We start from the raw sequence: 23,283 nt of genomic DNA on the forward strand, positions 1-23,283 counted from the left end.
CGCTCGTCCGACACGATGCAGGACCTGGAGCAGGAAGTGACGTCACAGCGTGATCTCTCGAGGACACGCTGTGTGTCTGTGCACTGCCAGAAGCTGGGCGTTGTGAAGAGAAGTGGATGATGCTGATTCGTCAGCATCATACACTTCTATTCACAACGCCCAGCCAGTAAAACAAGTAAAAACGCCCCGATGTACGCACATAATACACGCCCACTTGTACTTTAGAAAGCCTCATTTGCATAAATATAAAAATGGTCATAACTTGGCCAAAAATGCTCGTTTAAAAAAAAAAAAACAAACGTTACTGTAATCTACATTGCAGCGCCGATCTGCTGCAATACGAGATAGGGGTTTGAAAATCTGGTGACAGAGCCTCTTTAAGCACACTTATGGAATTCAGAGGCTAAACCCGCAACAGAAGATTTGCGTATCCACAGAATGGACATGCTGCGGTTGAAGTAACTGCAGGTCAATTTATGTGCCGTGTTTTCAGCGGATATTTAGCGCAGTGTGGGGACGCAATTTGTTGGCATCTCACCCACACTGCTGGTACTGTAAAACGCTGCAGATTTTCCACAATTAATCCCTTGCGGAAAATCTGCAGTGTTTACGCTGTGTCCCTACCCAAAAGGGGTTTTCCCAGAATCAAAACACCACAGGATAATTTTCTGATCAGTGGAGGTCCAACTGATCATGTGAGCGGGGATCCCAAATCCCCATTCCTTCTCACTGTACCCCAAGCAGTGAGGAGCAGCTTTAGTAGAGCAGCAGTCACACAGCCACCGCTCTATGAGAATGAAAGAAAGTCGAGCACTAGGCCGCTGTCATCATTTCCATAGACTTTAGACCTGCTAGACTGAAGCTCCATTTAAGCTCCTCCTCCTCACCGCGGTCGAGCAGTGGGGGATGGGGGCCCGAGACCTGCATTCTTAACAATCAGTGAGGCTCTCAGCAATCATGAAATTACCACCAATCCTGTGGATCCTGATAATTTATGATTTGAAGTAAACCCCTTTAACCAGCTCTCGGATGAGAACCCTGTCTAGTCACCTCTCTACTTTCTGTATCTCAGTGCAGAGAGGGGGCATTGGTATTACAGCGCCAAACTCAACACCCCAATTACTGTGACCGGCAAGTGATTGGATGACATTCAGCCCAGATGAAAAGCTGAAGATCAGTGGCGTTTCATCATTTCCCAGGAGTAATACTCCCACCAGATGCAGCCGACTTTAAGATCTGAAAAACCAGATGGCGACCAAAAGTGTCAGAAAGCATGTAATACACAAACCAAGGTCAGGAACAAGAGGGGCAGATACTTTTTTTTGCCACGTTTATTTTAACAAATTTCTGTCCTTAAGATGAGCTGGAAGCTGCCACTGCGGCCCTCTTGGGTTTGGGTGTTGTGCCTTCGCGGAATCCATTTCTGTAGGGGGGAGGAATAGACACGTGTTAGCGGCAGCGTCACAGACGGCAGAGGCGGACGAGCAGAAAAGCTTATCTCAGACACAAGAGGAAATCACTGGAAGTCATATGTTCAGACATTTATTGTGAAAACATCATCGATAAGCAGCAGGGTTATATACAGAGGAAAGCAGACGGGTTTTACAACTCTGGACGATTCCTTTAACGCGGTTAGAATATAAGGACAATCTTCACGTGATTATAGGACCAAAACCTGACAAGTCTGATACCAGCTCTGATGTAGAAATAGAACATACTGCCAGATCTACAATGCGGAGGCGAGACAGAACCGCTTCACTAGACAACCCCTCCCCCACCGGCTCTGGTGTCATTGGCAGTCTGGATTCTGAAAGATCAGCAGCCGTTCTCTGTACCCATCCGTGTTTAAAGGGGGCGACTAATGATGGATGTTAGTGGAAATAATCCTGGGCGATGCCGTAAACGACAGCACAGCTGTCCATGGGCTGGCCTGCAATACCAGACACAGACAGATGTGGCACAGTTTGTGGAAATAAGCAGATAACCCATATTTTCCATCCTGGACAACCACTTTAAGGCTATGTTCACACAGAGTTTTTTTGATGCGGAAGCCGCGTCGCAAAACGGCCCGAAAAGGCCTCCCATTGATTTCAATGGGAGGCGGAGGTGTCTTTTTCCCACGAGCGGTAAAAGTATCGCGGGAAATAGGGACATGCCCCATCTACGGGCGTTTACGCCTCTGACATCAATGGGAGGCAGAGAAAGTGTATTTCGCTGCGTTTTATGACCCGCGGCACTCAACGGCCGCAGGCAAAAAAAACGCCGCCAAAATTGGCGTGCAGGGAGAGGAAAATCTGCCTCAAACTTCCAAACGGAATTTTGAGGCAGAAATTCCGCCTGCAAAAAAACTCTGAACATAGCCTAAGAAATAGCAGTATATGAATAGAAAAAAACTGCAATTCCGCCATGGCGTTTCGGTCTAATTTTACAGCATTCACCAAGTGTTAAAACGGTATGCCAGCGAAGCCAAAATTTATGATTTATTGCAAAAAAAATAAAATAAATTTGCGCCACCCTACTCTGAGAGCCATGACTTCTTTTTCTGTTGATGTAACAGTGTAAGGCTATGTTCACACGCTTAACAAAAAAACGTCTGAAAATACAGAGCTGTTAACCTCCTAATTTTCAGCCGTTTTTGGAGCGGTTTTTCTATGGAGTCAATGAAAAACTGCTCCAAAAACAGCTCAAGACGTAACATGCACTTCTTTGTCACGGCCGTATTTCAAAATGGCTCGTAAAAAAACACGGCCCGTCGGAACAGAACGTTGCTTTTCCCATTGAATTCAATGGGCAGATGTTTGGAGGCGTTCTACTTCCGATTTTTCTGAGGTTTATGGCCCCGAAAATAAGACATGTGAACATACCCCAAGTGCTTGTATTTGTGGGACGACTTGTAGCTTTTATTGGTTCCATTGTGGAGCACATGGGCTGACAGAAAGGGCCCCCCCCCGTCTAACTGCTTAGATGCCACAGTCGCTATTGACCGCAACATCTAAGCAGTTCTGATCCCATCCGTTAGTGTGAAGTGTCAGCTGTAACACACAGCTAACACTCGTGGCATAAGGAGTGAGCCCACTCCATACTTTCCGGGCCAACTATGACATACATTTACATCGAACTTCAGTGAGGGGTTAAGGGATTGTCTGGCATAGAAACCCTGTTTTCATACACCCTACTAGGCAATACTGAGTTAATGGCGGGGTGCTCCGCTCCGGATCCTCATTTGACAGGAGCGCGGTTCGTCCCTTACACTGCAGGATCCACCATGGTTGATTATGACAGACACCCATGTAATTCTTCATTTACCCTGTGGTGGCGCTGTAGGGGAAACTAACACTTGCTGCCTAATGGAGCTTACAGCGGATCACTACGGGACCATTCCAACCAGTAGACAAACCCTTTAATAAGAACTTTAAAAGATAATGGCTGATAACCTGCAAACAGTAACGTAGCAGAGTACAGAGCCTTACCTGAACCTGCGGTACACGACCTTCAGATGTCGCATACGGCCAGTGCCAGTGGTGTTGCGTCTCTTGGCCTTAGCACTCCAGTTGTCTAAAAAGGAATGAAACGTAAAGAGATCACATTGCCGGGACGTCACAGGACGTTATCTATAAGAGGCAGCTGGTGTTAAAGGGGATGTCCAGTTTAGAAAACCTGTTGTCAGGTACCCTATTAGGGAATTGAGATAATGAGAGGAGGGGGGTCTCTGATCAGGATCCTCGGTTACAAAGAGTCCCGCTCTGGAGGACCCATCCTGTATTACACAAACACATTGATATGAATGGACACTAATGCTTCATTTACCCTGCGGGGGCATTGCAGGAAAATTTCACAGTTTACCCCACAGATCATAGCGGATTGCTGGGGGTCCCAGCAGCTTGTAGGTCAAGGGACCCTTCTAAAAAGTAGGGTTTGTCCAAAGCAGAGAACCCCTTTAACCAGACCAGGAAAGAGTATAGACATCCAGTCTGTTAGAAGACTTAGGACCAGAGCGATCATCCCAGGGACTGAAGTCAGCGGCAACTAGAACACTAGAAGAACTGTCAGATGTGAATGGTCACCAGTTTATAGCTTTAATATTGCAGTCCGAGAGTTACACCAATAGCAGCCGGGGGGGGGGGGGGGGGGGGGGTGTGTAGCAGATAAACAAGGAACGGTCAGTAGGTGACAATCCAACCCCCTGCACCAAGTGCTGGACTTAAAGGGGTTCTCCAAACTATAGTAGGTCCCTACAAGCTCGCACTGAGCTTTAAAATATACTGCATGGCAATGTATCATTAAGCACCGCATCACATGACCACAACAGGCACACGCTGGCTGCCGCGGTCATGTGATGCTGGATGTAGGAGGTTATAAGGGGGTCAGAAAACCCCATACTGGATACAGAACTCCCCATAGGAGAAGCGGTACCATGTCTTATACCTACACCCCCCAACCAATGCGATCACGTGTTAGAAAGTCACCCCCTCTTGTGAACACGAAGGACCCCGTTACCACCGATACTCACACTTTCTCTTGCGCTTGGCGGGGTATCCACACTTTCCACAGGTGGACTTCTGTAGATGGTAGGCCTTGGATCCGCAGCGACGGCACAGAGTGTGCGTCTTATTGCGGCGCTTTCCGAATGACGATGTTCCCTTCGTCTAAAGTAAAAATACAAAAGAAACGTTTTAAGATGGCGAATAAAACAGAAAAAAGTGCGACGGCGAGAAAACGAAGCATTTATCTCAGTAAGAAAGCGAAATCACAGAGTGTCATATGTTCAGACATTTATCTTAGAACATCACTGATAAACGCACCAGGACGGACGCCAGCGCCGCAAAATTAAGGCAGCGACCCAATTGGTTAATACGGGCAAGTAGACCAGGAGACGTCTCCCCCAATGACGCATCAAGCGCTTCCGTTTTTCCATAGGAACGGAAAAAACAGAACACGACGCAGATGTGAACACAGCGTAAACTGTAACCCTCTAAATCTGAAACCGGGCAACAGCACCCCAAAAGCCGCCAGCAGCCACAGGGCGACCCCGCTGCCCGACACTTACTCTGCGGTTTCCAAATTCTCCATAGACAACAACAAGTTTCCCTCCTATGACCCCCCCATATCCTGGATCAACCCCAGCAACAAGTCACTCACCGCGGCGTACACTGGGTGACAGTTACACCATGTTAGCAAATCACAATCAAGATACCCAGAATCCCCCTGGTGCCATGCACTGTACACAGGCAGGCTGCAGGTCGGGGCCAGTAGAGCCAGGCCATGCAATGGGGCAAACGACCAACAACCCATAGAGGACGCTCCAGCAGCAGCCATTACATTGTAAGGTCCGGGTAGTGCCCATAGTAACCATTCACCGCAGACACATCGGATCCCGGGGCCTCCACACAACCGGGGACTAAAGCCGCCATCCGAGCCGCAACCCGCACTAATAATCGATCACAGGCCAAAACCCCGTCCATTCCTCCCCGCAGCCAGGATGACGGCGCCCCGCCATGACGGGACGGAGGCAGATGCAGGCGGATTGCGCTGCCCGGACACCATGAGACTCACCATCTTCCCCAGCGGCCGATACGATAGAGACCGGAACTGGGGAAAGACTTCCGCTATATCAGCCTCAAGCACTTCCGGGTCTGCGATGTAGGTCTGACGTCACGTGACATGCTCACAGCGCCATCTTTGAAACTGGCAAAATGGCCACATCTACCCACAGAAATTATAACGATCCTGAGCAGCTATAAAAATGCTCTGTCCCTGATACTACCCTCATATTACATTTTTAGGCAGCGACTGAACTGATCCTCTCGTCCAATAAGATGTTTCAGTTAACGGTCCAGATCCAGGGTATTTTTGGCTCTCAGGAGCAGACGCAGTAAAGCCGTTTTTATTGCATGTTAGTTTATGGATGTGATTTTTGTTATTTTGTGACCATGCAAGGTTTTTATTTTGATCATTTTTATGATTTTTTTAGAATATTTCGGCTTATAGTTTTAAAAAAATAGAACGGTGACAATTGTTACGAGGATATATTTACACGGCAAAATTTTCACTAGGATTCCAATGCAGATTTCACACTTAAATCCACACGAAATCCATGGGAATCTGTTCGGTAGTTCATACGGTGCATATTTTTTTGCTGCGATCGGGTAGTCACGCGCAGATTAGCCCTATTCAATGGTGATCCGCGGCAAATTAATCTGCAAATCGGAGGCAGAAATCAGAGGGTCAGAGCCTCTAGATAGGTCCAGCGGTTCCCTCCTGCTACTGGCATCCTGCAAATCATGTGACTATGAGGACCAATAACAGGACTACGTACACAGCGCTCATCGGCCCACGTGTGCTCGCTCTATTCAAAGACTATGGGAATGACTGAAACAGCCGAGTACAGCACTCAGCTGTTTACGTTAGTCCCATACACATTGAATGGAGCAGCGGGCGCATGCTCGACTGCTGCTCCATTCAATGTCCTCCTCACTGCGTGTAGGGGGGGGTGCAGTGAGGAGAATCTAGGGGTTTGGAACCCCCGTTCTCGCAATTGGTCGGGGTTCGAGTGCTGGGGCCTCCAGCGATCAGATAACGATGACCTATCCTGCGGATAGGTGATAATTGTCGATTCTGGGACAACCCCTTTAAGCCCAGCATTAGAAAAACATTCTTCTATAAACAGTGCTATACAAGTCCATGGGTTCTGTCTGGTATTGCAGCTCAGCTCTATTTAAGTGAATGAAGCTGACCTGCAATACCGCACATAACCTGTGGACAGATGTGGCGCTGTTTTTTAATGAAATCAGCTATGTTTTTTTAATCCTGGACAACACCTTTAATAGGAACAGAAAAAAGGCAGACCTGGGGGGCATTCATTAGGCCCCAGGCTGCCATGGCAACCATTGGCACCCTGCGATTGCGATGCAGGGTGCCAATGGGGTGACGGAGATGGCCCCCTACTTATTAACGGCCTAGATGTCGTGGTCGCTATTGAGTTGTCAGAATAGGCTCTGTTCAATTCTCTAGCAGCGCCACCACAGGAGAAATGAAGCATTACACAGTGCCCATTCACATCAATAGACTTTCCATGTAATGCAGAGAGTTGCTGGGTCCTCCAGAGAGGGAGACGCTCTTTGCAGCCGATCTCTTTCTGGTTAATAGATGAATCTCCTGAACGGGCGACCCCCGTCTATTAACTACAAATTCTCCACTGTAAAAAATGTTGTATTCTCTCATGGAGATCTATTAGATGCCCTAAGAAAATGAAGCCGGCGGGCGCATTATACCCAGGAAGCAGTCTCCACTGTTGTTGGGCTGACATTTGGGAGTGCATGTTATTCTAATCAGCCTGCGGCTGACAGAGCATGCTGGGAGTTGTAGTTTACCAGTAGCTAGAGAGCAGGCGCAAACCCACTGTTCTGATACATCATGTAAGCACATGTTCAACCAACAGAGGGCACTATAACAGAGCAAATGGATGTTATAATTCAAAATCAGTGTGAGGTGTAAGAAGTTCTATTAGGGCCTGTTCACATCAGCGTTCGCTTTCCGTTCCCGGGTTCCATTGGAGGTTTCCGCCGGGTGAACCCCGCAACGGAAAGTGAAACCACAGCTTCCGTTTCAGTCACCGGAGTCGACTGCGCTATTGATTCCGTCAGAAAACCGGAAACCTGCCGCAATGGTGACGAACGGAAACCATTAGCGATGTTTCCGTCACCATTGAGATCAATGGTGACTGAAACGGAAGCTGTGCTGTCACTTTCACAGGCCCTTAGGGTATGTTCACACGCAGAGTCAAAAACGTCTCAAAATACGGAGCTGTTTTCAAGAGAAAACAGCTCCTGATTTTCAGAAGTTTTTTGTGCCACTCGCGATTTTCGCAGTGTTTTTCGCAGCGTTTTTTACAGCAGTTTTTGTAGCTTTTTTCAATAGAGTCTATAGAAAACGGCTAAAAAAACGTCCCAAGAAGTGTCCTGCACTTCTTTTTCGCAGCCGTTTTTTTACAAGTAAAAAAAGGCAGTGAAAAACGCTCCGTAGCAACAGAACGCCGTTCTCCCATTGAAATCAATAGGCAGATGTTTGGAGGCGTTCTGCTTCCAATTTTTCGGCCGTTTTCGGGCGTTTACGTGCCGAAAAACGGTCGAAAATAGGCTGTGTGAACATACCCTAAGGGTATGTTCACACGCAAACGTAAAATACGTCTGAAATTACAGAGCTGTTTTCAGGCGAAAACAGCTCCTGAATTTCAGACGTAATTGCAAGTACTCGTGTTTTTCGCTGCGTCAATTACGGACGTAATTGGAGCTGTTTTTCAATGGAGTCAATGAAAAACGTCTCTAATTACGTCCCAAGAAGGGACATGCACTTCTTTGAGGCGGCCGTCTTTTTACGCGCGGTCTTTTGACAGCGGCGCGTAAAAAAAAAGCCTGTCTGCACAGAACATCGTAAGACCCATTGGGCAGATGTTTGCAGACGGTTTGCAGCCGTTTTTTCGAACGTAATTCCAGGCGTAAAACGCCTGAATTACGTCCATAAATAGGGCGTTTGAACAGACCCTTACAGCTAAACTAATGGGTGCAAATGTACCCAAAAAATTAGAGGCCTATAGGCTGCAATGCAAGTAGGCAACAGCCTCAGCCCTTGTAACCAAAATGCTGCAACTGCATTTCAAGTGAACCGCAGGGGTCCGGGTCTTGTAGCCTGAGGGCTGATTCAGACGAGCGTGGCGTTTTTGCGCACGCAAAACACGCTGCGTTTTGCCTGTGCAAAAGCCACTTACCAGCTCCGTGTGGCAGCAGCATATGATGCGCGGCTGCGTGCTTTTCGCGCAGCCGCCATCATTAAGACACGCCATATGGATGTTTGTAAACAGAAAAGCACGTGGTGCCTTTCTGTTTACATTCATCCTTTTGACAGCTGTTGCGCAAACACGCAGTTCGCACGGAAGTGCTTCCGTGCGGCATGCGTGGTTTTCACGCACCCATTGACAACAATGGGTGCGTGATGCGCGAAATACGCCGAGATATTGAACATGTCGCGCTTTTTACGCAGCGGGCAAACGCTGCGCAAAAAGCACGTACTGTCTGTACTGCCCCTAAATACGAGGTTGATGGTGCCATGCTCCAGCATTACTCGACTGACTTAAAGGGGTTGTCCAGAATTAGACAAACATGGCAACTTTCTTACAAAAACAGCGCCACACCTGTCTGTAGGATGTGTCTAGTATTGCAGCTCAGCTCCATTGAAGTGAATGGGGCTGAGCTGCAATACCACACACAACCTGTGTACAGGTGTGGCGCTGTTTTTATAAGAAAGCACCCATGGTTTTCTAAACCTGTACAACCATCAGGTGTGAGCAGAATGTCAGCGGTTTCTCACATGCACCTTGCTCTTCCAGCTTGTCCGGATTCTGTGGAACGCCAAGGACACACTGACCTGAGATCATGTTTAAAAAACAACCAATTTCCATAAAGTATAAATTTAAAACAAACATAATGTTAAAGAAAACGTACGGGTTTCCAACGTTAATAATATTTATAATCACCGTCGCCACACTCGCAATAAATTTACTCACCATTTTCAAGATCTCTGTTTGCTCTCAGTGAATGAGAACACTTGTTTACATACACAGACAGAAAACCTGTACATATCTAGTCCTGCTCTCAGTAGATACAATTGTCTCCAGTCTAGACAATGCTCTGTGAGCTGAACAGCCTGGACTCCAGACTGATACATTGTAGCAAACTACCAGAGAGATGCTGATGTGTTTAGCTCACAGACCATTGTCCAGACTGGATACATTTGTAGCAAACCCTCAGCTGAGAGCAGGACTAGCTATGTACAGGTTTACTGCCTCTGAATGTAAATAAGAATATTCAAGTCATTGACCGCAGGCAGAGATCTTAAAATTGGCAAGGAATTGAAATATAAAGTATATTAGAATGTTTCAGAATTTTTCATTATAGAAAGATTAAAGGGGTTGTTCATGCACGGGTCGGTTTTTCATACTTATGACCTATCCACAGGATGGATCATCAGTATATGATTGGTGGGGGTCTGACACCCGTACCCTTCACCTATCAGCTACTCTGGCTGCCTCCAGGCACCAGATGTTATGCAGTGGCCGGTGTCGGAAGCAGTTTGCTCCGTACACTATATAGTGGCCGTGCAGCAGTACTGCAACTCTGCTCCTATTCACTTGAGAGACCGCTCTCCTCCCTGGCTAAAAGATGAGGCTCTTGAACGGAGGACCCAGGGGCGTATCTAGGAAAGACTGGGCCCCATAGCAAACTTTTGACTGGGGCCCCCCCTCCCCTGGGTGTCACACAACCCCCCCTTGTAGATAGTGCCTTTTTTACAGCCCCCCCTGTAGATAACGCCACACGCCCCCCTGTAGATAACGCCATACAGCCCCCCCTGTAGGTAACACCATACAGCCCCCCCTGTAGGTAACGCCATACAGACCCCCCTGTAGGTAACGCTATACAGCCCCCCTGTAGGTAACTCTATACCGCCCCCCCTGTAGGTAACGCTATACAGCCCCCCTGTAGGTAACGCTGTGTAGCCCCCCTGTAGGTAACGCCATACAGCCCCCCTGTAGGTAACGCCATACAGCCCCCCTGTAGGTAACGCTATACAGCCCCCCTGTAGGTAACGCCATACAGCCCCCCTGTAGGTAACGCTATACAGCCCCCCTGTAGGTAACACTATACAGCCCCCATGTAGGTAACTCTATACCGCCCCCCCTGTAGGTAACGCTATACCGCCCCCTGTAGGTAACGCTATACAGCCCCCCTGTAGGTAACGCCATACAGCCCCCTGTAGGTAACGCCATACAGCCCCCTGTAGGTAACGCCATACAGCCCCCCTGTAGGTAACGCCATACAGCCCCCCTGTAGGTAACGCTATACAGCCCCCCTGTACGTAACGCCATACAGCCCCCCTGTAGGTAACGCTATACAGCCCCCCTGTAGGTAACGCTATACAGCCCCCATGTAGGTAACTCTATACCGCCCCCCCTGTAGGTAACTCTATACCGCCCCCTGTAGGTAACGCTATACAGCCCCCCTGTAGGTAACGCCATACAGCCCCCTGTAGGTAACGCCATACAGCCCCCTGTAGGTAACGCCATACAGCCCCCCTGTAGGTAACGCCATACAGCCCCCCTGTAGGTAACGCTATACAGCCCCCCTGTACGTAACGCCATACAGTCCCCCTATAGGTAACGCTATGTAGCCCCCCTGTAGGTAACGCCATACAGCCCCCCCTGTAGGTAACTCTATACCGCCCCCCTGTAGGTAACGCTATACAGCCCCCCCTGTAGGTAACGCCATACAGCCCCCTGTAGGTAACGCCATACAGCCCCCTGTAGGTAACGCCATACAGCCCCCTGTAGGTAACGCCATACAGCCCCCCTGTAGGTAACGCTATACAGCCCCCCTGTAGGTAACGCCATACAGTCCCCCTGTAGGTAACGCTGTGTAGCCCCCCTGTAGGTAACGCCATACAGCCCCCTGTAGGTAACGCTATACAGCCCCCCTGTAGGTAACGCCATACAGCCCCCCTGTAGGTAACGCTATACAGCCCCCCCTGTAGGTAACGCTATACAGCCCCCATGTAGGTAACTCTATACCGCCCCCCCTGTAGGTAACACTATACAGCCCCCCTGTAGGTAACTCTATACCGCCCCCCCTGTAGGTAACACTATACAGCCCCCCCTGTAGGTAACGCCATACAGCCCCCTGTAGGTAATGCCATACAGCCCCCTGTAGGTAACGCCATACAGCCCCCCTGTAGGTAACGCTATACAGCCCCCCTGCAGATAACGCCATACAGCCCCCCTGTAGGTAACGCTATACAGCCCCCTGTAGATAACGCCATACAGCCCCCCCTGTAGGTAACGCTATATAGCCCCCCTGTAGGTAACGCCATACAGCCCCAACACCCCAAAAAAATCCGACCTATAGTGTGTCCTACAAAATACATGTATCCCCTCTCCACAGGATCTCCACAGGACAGGGGATACATGTGTGATCGCTGGCAGCGATAAGGAGAACGGGGGACTGAAAGTCCCCCGAAGTTCTCCATGACTAACCTCGGACTTCTGGCGTCTGCGCAGCTCAATAAAAATGAAAGGAGCGCTGGTCACGCATGCGCACAAGCACGACCGGCGCTCCATTCCTTTCTACGGAGCTGCCGACACAGACGCCGGAAGTCAGAGGTTAGTGATGGAGAACTTCAGGGGACTTTCAGTCCCCCGTTCTCCTTATCGCTGCCAGCGATCACACATGTATCCCCTCTCCTGTGGAGATCCTGTGGATAGGGGATACATACATGTCTTTTGTTTAATGGCAGAGCGGGGAGATACCTCCCTGCTCTGCCGTAGTGTTCAGTGGCGTCGCGCTGTAGCAGCCATAGTGGCTGCTAGCGGGCTCCTCCGGCCATGGTGGGGGCTTGTGCCGGCGGGCGACACGGGCCCCCTCATGCCGCGGGCCCCGTAGCAGCCGCTATGGCTGCTACAGCGGTAGTTACGCCACTGGGAGGACCCCTTTATTAATTCTCTAATAGGCTATTTTAAATTGTTTTTGACAAACCAGACAACTCCTTTAGGCTGGGTTCACACGACCTATTTTCAGACGTAAATGAGGCGTATTATGGCTCGTTTTACGTCTGAAAATAGGGCTCCAATACGTCGGCAAACATCTGCCCATTCATTTGAATGGGTTTGCCGACGTACTGTGCAGACGACCTGTCATTTACGCGTCGTCGTTTGACAGCTGTCAAACTACAACGCGTAAAATGACTGCCTCGGCAAAGAAGTGCAGGACACTTATATACATTATATGCAGGACACTTATTTACATTATATGCAGGACACTTATATACATTATATGCAGGACACTTATATACATTATATGCAGGACACTTATATACATTATATGCGGGACACTTATATACATTATATGCAGGACACTTATATACATTATATGCAGGACACTTCTATACATTATATGCAGGACACTTATATACATTATATGCGGGACACTTATATACATTATATGCAGGACACTTATATACATTATATGCGGGACACTTATATACATTATATGCAGGACACTTATTTACATTATATGCAGGACACTTATATACATTATATGCAGGACACTTATATACATTATATGCAGGACACTTATATACATTATATGCGGGACACTTATATACATTATATGCAGGACACTTATATACATTATATGCAGGACACTTCTATACATTATATGCAGGACACTTATATACATTATATGCAGGACACTTCTATACATTATATGCAGGACACTTCTATACATTATATGCGGGACACTTCTATACATTATATGCGGGACACTTATATACATTATATGCAGGACACTTCTATACATTATATGCAGGACACTTCTATACATTATATGCAGGACACTTCTATACATTATATGCAGGACACTTATATACATTATATGCAGGACACTTATATACATTATGTGCGGGACACTTATATACATTATATGCGGGACACTTATATACATTATATGCAGGACACTTATATACATTATATGCAGGACACTTATATACATTATATGCAGGACACTTATATACATTATATGCAGGACACTTATATACATTATATGCAGGACACTTATATACATTATATGCGGGACACTTCTATACATTATATGCAGGACACTTATATACATTATATGCAGGACACTTATTTACATTATATGCAGGACACTTCTATACATTATATGCAGGACACTTATATACATTATATGCAGGACACATATACATTATATGCAGGACACTTATATACATTATATGCAGGACACTTATATACATTACATGCAGGACACTTATATACATTATATGCAGGACACTTCTATACATTATATGCAGGACACTTATATACATTATATGCAGGACACTTATATACATTATATGCGGGACACTTATATACATTATATGCAGGACACTTATATACATTGTATGCGGGACACTTATATACATTGTATGCGGGACACTTATATACATTATATGCAGGACACTTATATACATTATATGCGGGACACTTATATACATTGTATGCGGGACACTTATATACATTATATGCGGGACACTTATATACATTATATGCAGGACACTTATATACATTATATGCAGGACACTTATATACATTATATGCAGGACACTTATATACATTATATGCAGGACACTTATATACATTATATGCAGGACACATATACATTATATGCAGGACACTTATATACATTATATGCAGGACACTTATATACATTACATGCAGGACACTTATATACATTATATGCAGGACACTTCTATACATTATATGCAGGACACTTATATACATTATATGCAGGACACTTATATACATTATATGCGGGACACTTATATACATTATATGCAGGACACTTATATACATTATATGCGGGACACTTATATACATTATATGCAGGACACTTATATACATTGTATGCAGGACACTTATATACATTATATGCAGGACACTTATATACATTGTATGCGGGACACTTATATACATTATATGCGGGACACTTATATACATTATATGCAGGACACTTATATACATTGTATGCGGGACACTTATATACATTATATGCGGGACACTTATATACATTATATGCGGGACACTTATATACATTATATGCAGGAAACTTATATACATTATATGCAGGACACTTATATACATTATATGCAGGACACTTATATACATTATATGCGGGACACTTATATACATTATATGCAGGACACTTATATACATTATATGCAGGACACTTATATACATTATATGCAGGACACTTATATACATTATATGCAGGACACTTATATACATTATATGCAGGACACTTATACATTATATGCGGGACACTTATATACATTATATGCGGGACACTTATATACATTATATGCGGGACACTTCTATACATTATATGCAGGACACTTCTATACATTATATGCGGGACACTTCTATACATTATATGCGGGACACTTATATACATTATATGCAGGACACTTATATACATTATATGCGGGACACTTATATACATTATATGCAGGACACTTATATACATTGTATGCAGGACACTTATATACATTATATGCAGGACACTTATATACATTGTATGCGGGACACTTATATACATTATATGCGGGACACTTATATACATTATATGCAGGACACTTATATACATTGTATGCGGGACACTTATATACATTATATGCGGGACACTTATATACATTATATGCGGGACACTTATATACATTATATGCAGGAAACTTATATACATTATATGCAGGACACTTATATACATTATATGCAGGACACTTATATACATTATATGCGGGACACTTATATACATTATATGCAGGACACTTATATACATTATATGCAGGACACTTATATACATTATATGCAGGACACTTATATACATTATATGCAGGACACTTATATACATTATATGCAGGACACTTATACATTATATGCGGGACACTTATATACATTATATGCGGGACACTTATATACATTATATGCGGGACACTTCTATACATTATATGCAGGACACTTCTATACATTATATGCGGGACACTTCTATACATTATATGCGGGACACTTATATACATTATATGTTGGACACTTGTATACATTATATGCAGGACACTTATATACATTATATGCAGGACACTTATATACATTATATGCAGGACACTTATATACATTATATGCAGGACACTTATATACATTATATGCAGGACACTAAAAGCATGACCACACATGGCGGAATTCCTCCGCAACTGTCCGCATCAATGCCGCACAGAATCTGCGTTGCAGATTCTGCAGCGGATCTGCACAAAATGTGCAGAAAATTGATGCGGACTGGCCGCTGCGGACTGCAGGAAAAGTGCTTCTCTTCTCCCTATTCAGTGCAGGATAGAGAGAAGGGACAGCACTTTCCCTAGTGAAAGTCAAAGAAATTCATACTTACCGCCCGTTGTCTTGGTGACGCGTCCCTCTTTCGGCATCCGGCCCGACCTCCCTGGATGACGCTCCAGTCCATGTGACCGCTGCAGCCTGTGCTTGGCCTGTGATTGGCTGCAGCCGTCACTTACACTGAAACGTCATCCTGGGAGGCCGGACTGGAGACAGACGCAGGGAGTTCTCGGTAAGTATGAACTTATATTTTTTTTTACAGATACATGTATATTGAGATCGGTAGTCACTGTCCCGGGTGCAGAAACAGTTACTGCCGATCGCGTAACTCTTTCAGCACCCTGGACAGTGACTATTTACAGACGTCTCCTAGCAACGCTCCCGTCATTACGGGAGCCCCATTGACTTCCTCAGTCTGGCTGTAGACCTAGAAATACATAGGTCCAGCCAGAATGAAGAAATGTCATGGTAGTAAAAACAATACGCTCCGCAGCACACATAAGATCTGCGGACTTCATTGCGGAATTTTGACTCTCCATTGAAGTCAATGGAGAAATTCCGCCATGAGTCCGCAACCAGTCCGCCACTGCTCCGCAACAGACAGAGCATGCTGCGGACACCAAATTCCGCTCCGCAGCCTATGCTCCGCAGCGGAATTGTACGCATCGTGTAAACGAACACTGCTAAATTAAAGTGAAAGTCAATGGAGAAACGGCTCCGCTGCGGATTAATGCTGCGGAGTGTCCGCACCGGAATTTAAGTGAAATTCCGCCATGTGTGAACCCGCCCTTATATACATTATATGCGGGACACTTATATACATTATATGCAGGACACTTATATACATTATATGCGGGACACTTATATACATTATATGCAGGACACTTATATACATTATATGCAGGACACTTATATACATTATATGCAGGACACTTATATACATTATATGCAGGACACCTTATATACATTATATGCAGGACACTTATATACATTATATGCGGGACACTTATATACATTATATGCAGGACACTTATATACATTATATGCGGGACACTTATATACATTATATGCAGGACACTTATATACATTATATGCGGGACACTTATATACATTATATGCGGGACACTTATATACATTATATGCAGGACACTTATATACATTATATGCGGGACACTTATATACATTATATGCGGGACACTTATATACATTATATGCAGGACACTTATATACATTATATGCGGGACACTTATATACATTATATGCGGGACACTTATATACATTATATGCGGGACACTTATATATATTATATGCAGGACACTTATATACATTATATGCAGGACACTTATATACATTATATGCAGGACACTTATATACATTATATGCGGGACACTTCTATACATTATATGCGGGACACTTATATACATTATATGCGGGACACTTATATACATTATATGCAGGACACTTATATACATTATATGCGGGACACTTATATACATTATATGCGGGACACTTATATACATTATATGCAGGACACTTATATACATTATATGCGGGACACTTATATACATTATATGCGGGACACTTATATACATTATATGCGGGACACTTATATACATTATATGCGGGACACTTATATATATTATATGCAGGACACTTATATACATTATATGCGGGACACTTATATACATTATATGCAGGACACTTATATACATTATATGCGGGACACTTATATACATTATGTGCGGGACACTTATATACATTATATGCAGGACACTTATATACATTATATGCGGGACACTTATATACATTATATGCGGGACACTTATATACATTATATGCGGGACACTTATATATATTATATGCAGGACACTTATATACATTATATGCAGGACACTTATATACATTATATGCGGGACACTTATATACATTATATGCAGGACACTTATATACATTATATGCGGGACACTTATATACATTATATGCAGGACACTTATATACATTATATGCAGGACACTTATATACATTATATGCGGGACACTTATATACATTATATGCAGGACACTTATATACATTATATGCGGGACACTTATATACATTATATGCAGGACACTTATATACATTATATGCAGGACACTTATATACATTATATGCAGGACACTTATATACATTATATGCAGGACACTTATATACATTATATGCAGGACACTTATATACATTATATGCGGGACACTTATATACATTATATGCGGGACACTTATATACATTATATGCGGGACGCTTATATACATTATATGCAGGACACTTATATACATTATATGCGGGACACTTATATACATTATATGCGGGACACTTATATACATTATATGCGGGACACTTATATACATTATATGCGGGACACTTATATACATTATATGCAGGACACTTATATACATTATATGCGGGACACTTATATACATTATATGCAGGACACTTATATACATTATATGCGGGACACTTCTATACATTATATGCGGGACACTTATATACTTTATATGCGGGACACTTATATACTTTATATGCGGGACACTTATATACTTTATATGCGGGACACTTATATACTTTATATGCGGGACACTTATATACTTTATATGCGGGACACTTATATACATTATATGCGGGACACTTATATACATTATATGCGGGACACTTATATACATTATATGCAGGACACTTATATACATTATATGCGGGACACTTATATACATTATATGCAGGACACCTTATATACATTATATGCAGGACACTTATATACATTATATGCGGGACACTTATATACATTATATGCAGGACACTTATATACATTATATGCGGGACACTTATATACATTATATTCAGGACACTTATATACATTATATGCGGGACACTTATATACATTATATGCGGGACACTTATATACATTATATGCAGGACACTTCTATACATTATATGCAGGACACTTCTATACATTATATGCAGGACACTTATATACATTATATGCAGGACACTTATATACATTATGTGCGGGACACTTATATACATTATATGCGGGACACTTATATACATTATATGCAGGACACTTATATACATTATATGCAGGACACTTATATACATTATATGGGGGACACTTATATACATTATATGCAGGACACTTATATACATTATATGCAGGACACTTATATACATTATATGCGGGACACTTATATACATTATATGCGGAACACTTATATACATTATATGCGGGACACATATACATTATATGCAGGACACTTATATACATTATATGCAGGAAACTTATATACATTATATGCAGGACACTTATATACATTATATGCAGGACACTTATATACATTATATGCGGGACACTTATATACATTATGTGCGGGACACTTATATACATTATATGCAGGACACCTTATATACATTATATGCGGGACACTTATATACATTATATGCAGGACACTTATATACATTATATGCAGGACACTTATATACATTATATGCAGGACACTTATATACATTATATGCAGGACACTTATATACATTATATGCAGGACACTTCTATACATTATATGCAGGACACTTATACATTATATGCAGGACACTTATATACATTATATGCAGGACACTTATATACATTATATGCGGGACACTTATATACATTATATGCGGGACACTTATATACATTATATGCGGGACACTTATATACATTATGTGCGGGACACTTATATACATTATATGCAGGACACCTTATATACATTATATGCGGGACACTTATATACATTATATGCGGGACACTTATATACATTATATGCGGGACACTTCTATACATTATATGCAGGACACTTATATACATTATATGCAGGACACTTATATACATTATATGCGGGACACTTATATACATTATGTGCGGGACACTTATATACATTATATGCAGGACACTTATATACATTATATGCAGGGCACTTATATACATTATATGCGGGACACTTATATACATTATATGCGGGACACTTATGTACATTATATGCAGGACACTTATATACATTATATGCAGGACACTTATATACATTATATGCGGGACACTTATATACATTATATGCAGGGCACTTATATACATTATATGCAGGACACTTATATACATTATATGCGGGACACTTATATACATTATATGCGGGACACTTATATACATTATATGCGGGACACTTATATACATTATGTGCGGGACACTTATATACATTATATGCAGGACACTTATATACATTATATGCGGGACACTTCTATACATTATATGCGGGACACTTCTATACATTATATGCAGGACACTTATATACATTATATGCAGGACACTTATATACATTATATGCGGGACACTTATATACATTATGTGCGGGACACTTATATACATTATATGCAGGACACTTATATACATTATATGCGGGACACTTCTATACATTATATGTGGGACACTTCTATACATTATATGCAGGACACTTATATACATTATATGCGGGACACTTATATACATTATATGCAGGGCACTTATATACATTATATGCAGGACACTTATATACATTATATGCGGGACACTTCTATACATTATATGCGGGACACTTATATACATTATATGCGGGACACTTATATACATTATATGCGGGACACTTATATACATTATATGCGGGACACTTATATACATTATATGCGGGACACTTATATACATTATATGCGGGACACTTATATACATTATATGCAGGACACTTATATACATTATATGCAGGACACTTATATACATTATATGCGGGACACTTATATACATTATATGCAGGGCACTTCTATACATTATATGCAGGACACTTATATACATTACATGCGGGACACTTATATACATTATATGCGGGACACTTATATACATTATATGCAGGACACTTCTATACATTATATACATTATATGCAGGACACTTATATACATTATATGCAGGACACTTATATACATTATATGCGGGACACTTATATACATTATATGCAGGACACTTATATACATTATATGCAGGGCACTTATATACATTATATGCGGGACACTTATATACATTATATGCGGGACACTTATGTACATTATATGCAGGACACTTATATACATTATATGCAGGACACTTATATACATTATATGCGGGACACTTATATACATTATATGCAGGGCACTTATATACATTATATGCAGGACACTTATATACATTATATGCGGGACACTTATATACATTATATGCAGGACACTTATATACATTATATGCAGGACACTTATATACATTATATGCAGGACACTTATATACATTATATGCAGGACACTTATATACATTATATGCAGGGCACTTATATACATTATATGCAGGACACTTATATACATTATATGCGGGACACTTATATACATTATATGCAGGACACTTATATACATTATATGCAGGACACTTATATACATTATATGCGGGACACTTATATACATTATATGCGGGACACTTATATACATTATATGCAGGACACTTATATACATTATATGCGGGACACTTATATACATTATATGCAGGACACTTATATACATTATATGCGGGACACTTATATACATTATATGCGGGACACTTATATACATTATATGCAGGACACTTATATACATTATATGCGGGACACTTATATACATTATATGCGGGACACTTATATACATTATATGCAGGACACTTATATACATTATATGCGGGACACTTATATACATTATATGCGGGACACTTATATACATTATATGCGGGACACTTATATATATTATATGCAGGACACTTATATACATTATATGCAGGACACTTATATACATTATATGCAGGACACTTATATACATTATATGCGGGACACTTCTATACATTATATGCGGGACACTTATATACATTATATGCGGGACACTTATATACATTATATGCAGGACACTTATATACATTATATGCGGGACACTTATATACATTATATGCGGGACACTTATATACATTATATGCAGGACACTTATATACATTATATGCGGGACACTTATATACATTATATGCGGGACACTTATATACATTATATGCGGGACACTTATATACATTATATGCGGGACACTTATATATATTATATGCAGGACACTTATATACATTATATGCGGGACACTTATATACATTATATGCAGGACACTTATATACATTATATGCGGGACACTTATATACATTATGTGCGGGACACTTATATACATTATATGCAGGACACTTATATACATTATATGCGGGACACTTATATACATTATATGCGGGACACTTATATACATTATATGCGGGACACTTATATATATTATATGCAGGACACTTATATACATTATATGCAGGACACTTATATACATTATATGCGGGACACTTATATACATTATATGCAGGACACTTATATACATTATATGCGGGACACTTATATACATTATATGCAGGACACTTATATACATTATATGCAGGACACTTATATACATTATATGCGGGACACTTATATACATTATATGCAGGACACTTATATACATTATATGCGGGACACTTATATACATTATATGCAGGACACTTATATACATTATATGCAGGACACTTCTATACATTATATGCAGGACACTTATATACATTATATGCAGGACACTTATATACATTATATGCAGGACACTTATATACATTATATGCGGGACACTTATATACATTATATGCGGGACACTTATATACATTATATGCGGGACGCTTATATACATTATATGCAGGACACTTATATACATTATATGCGGGACACTTATATACATTATATGCGGGACACTTATATACATTATATGCGGGACACTTATATACATTATATGCGGGACACTTATATACATTATATGCAGGACACTTATATACATTATATGCGGGACACTTATATACATTATATGCAGGACACTTATATACATTATATGCGGGACACTTCTATACATTATATGCGGGACACTTATATACTTTATATGCGGGACACTTATATACTTTATATGCGGGACACTTATATACTTTATATGCGGGACACTTATATACTTTATATGCGGGACACTTATATACTTTATATGCGGGACACTTATATACATTATATGCGGGACACTTATATACATTATATGCGGGACACTTATATACATTATATGCGGGACACTTATATACATTATATGCGGGACACTTATATACATTATATGCGGGACACCTTATATACATTATATGCAGGACACT

The 23,283-nt window shown here is 42.1% G+C and overlaps 1 protein-coding gene and 2 non-coding genes across 4 annotated transcripts in view; all 3 read right to left on the reverse strand.

Moving 5' to 3' along the window:
* Nucleotides 1-1,293: 1,293 nt before the first annotated feature.
* The window catches only part of RPL37 (ribosomal protein L37), a 40,398-nt gene continuing 18,408 nt past the window's right edge, over nt 1,294-23,283 (reverse strand). The window contains exons 1-4 of one of the 2 annotated variants that reach the window (XM_075842339.1): nt 5,554-5,658; nt 4,511-4,646; nt 3,471-3,555; nt 1,294-1,423 (exon numbers count right to left, since the gene is read on the reverse strand). In XM_075842339.1, the coding sequence (XP_075698454.1) occupies nt 1,354-1,423; nt 3,471-3,555; nt 4,511-4,646; nt 5,554-5,556 (294 nt within the window). In that variant the 5' untranslated portion in view covers nt 5,557-5,658 and the 3' untranslated portion in view covers nt 1,294-1,353. Of the gene's footprint in view, nt 1,424-3,470; nt 3,556-4,510; nt 4,648-5,553; nt 5,659-23,283 lie in introns of those variants that run through there. The other variant, XM_075842347.1, reaches the window with a different exon arrangement.
* On the reverse strand, nt 1,492-1,569 carry LOC142722914 (small nucleolar RNA SNORD72). The gene has a single exon (XR_012875192.1). It is a non-coding gene; the product is annotated as a small nucleolar RNA SNORD72 (small nucleolar RNA).
* LOC142722922 (small nucleolar RNA SNORD72) lies at nt 4,723-4,799 on the reverse strand. Its single transcript, XR_012875193.1, has one exon. It is a non-coding gene; the product is annotated as a small nucleolar RNA SNORD72 (small nucleolar RNA).

The sequence above is a fragment of the Rhinoderma darwinii genome, chromosome 1 (genome assembly GCF_050947455.1).
Source record: "Rhinoderma darwinii isolate aRhiDar2 chromosome 1, aRhiDar2.hap1, whole genome shotgun sequence".
In the NCBI taxonomy this organism is placed as follows: domain Eukaryota; kingdom Metazoa; phylum Chordata; class Amphibia; order Anura; family Rhinodermatidae; genus Rhinoderma; species Rhinoderma darwinii.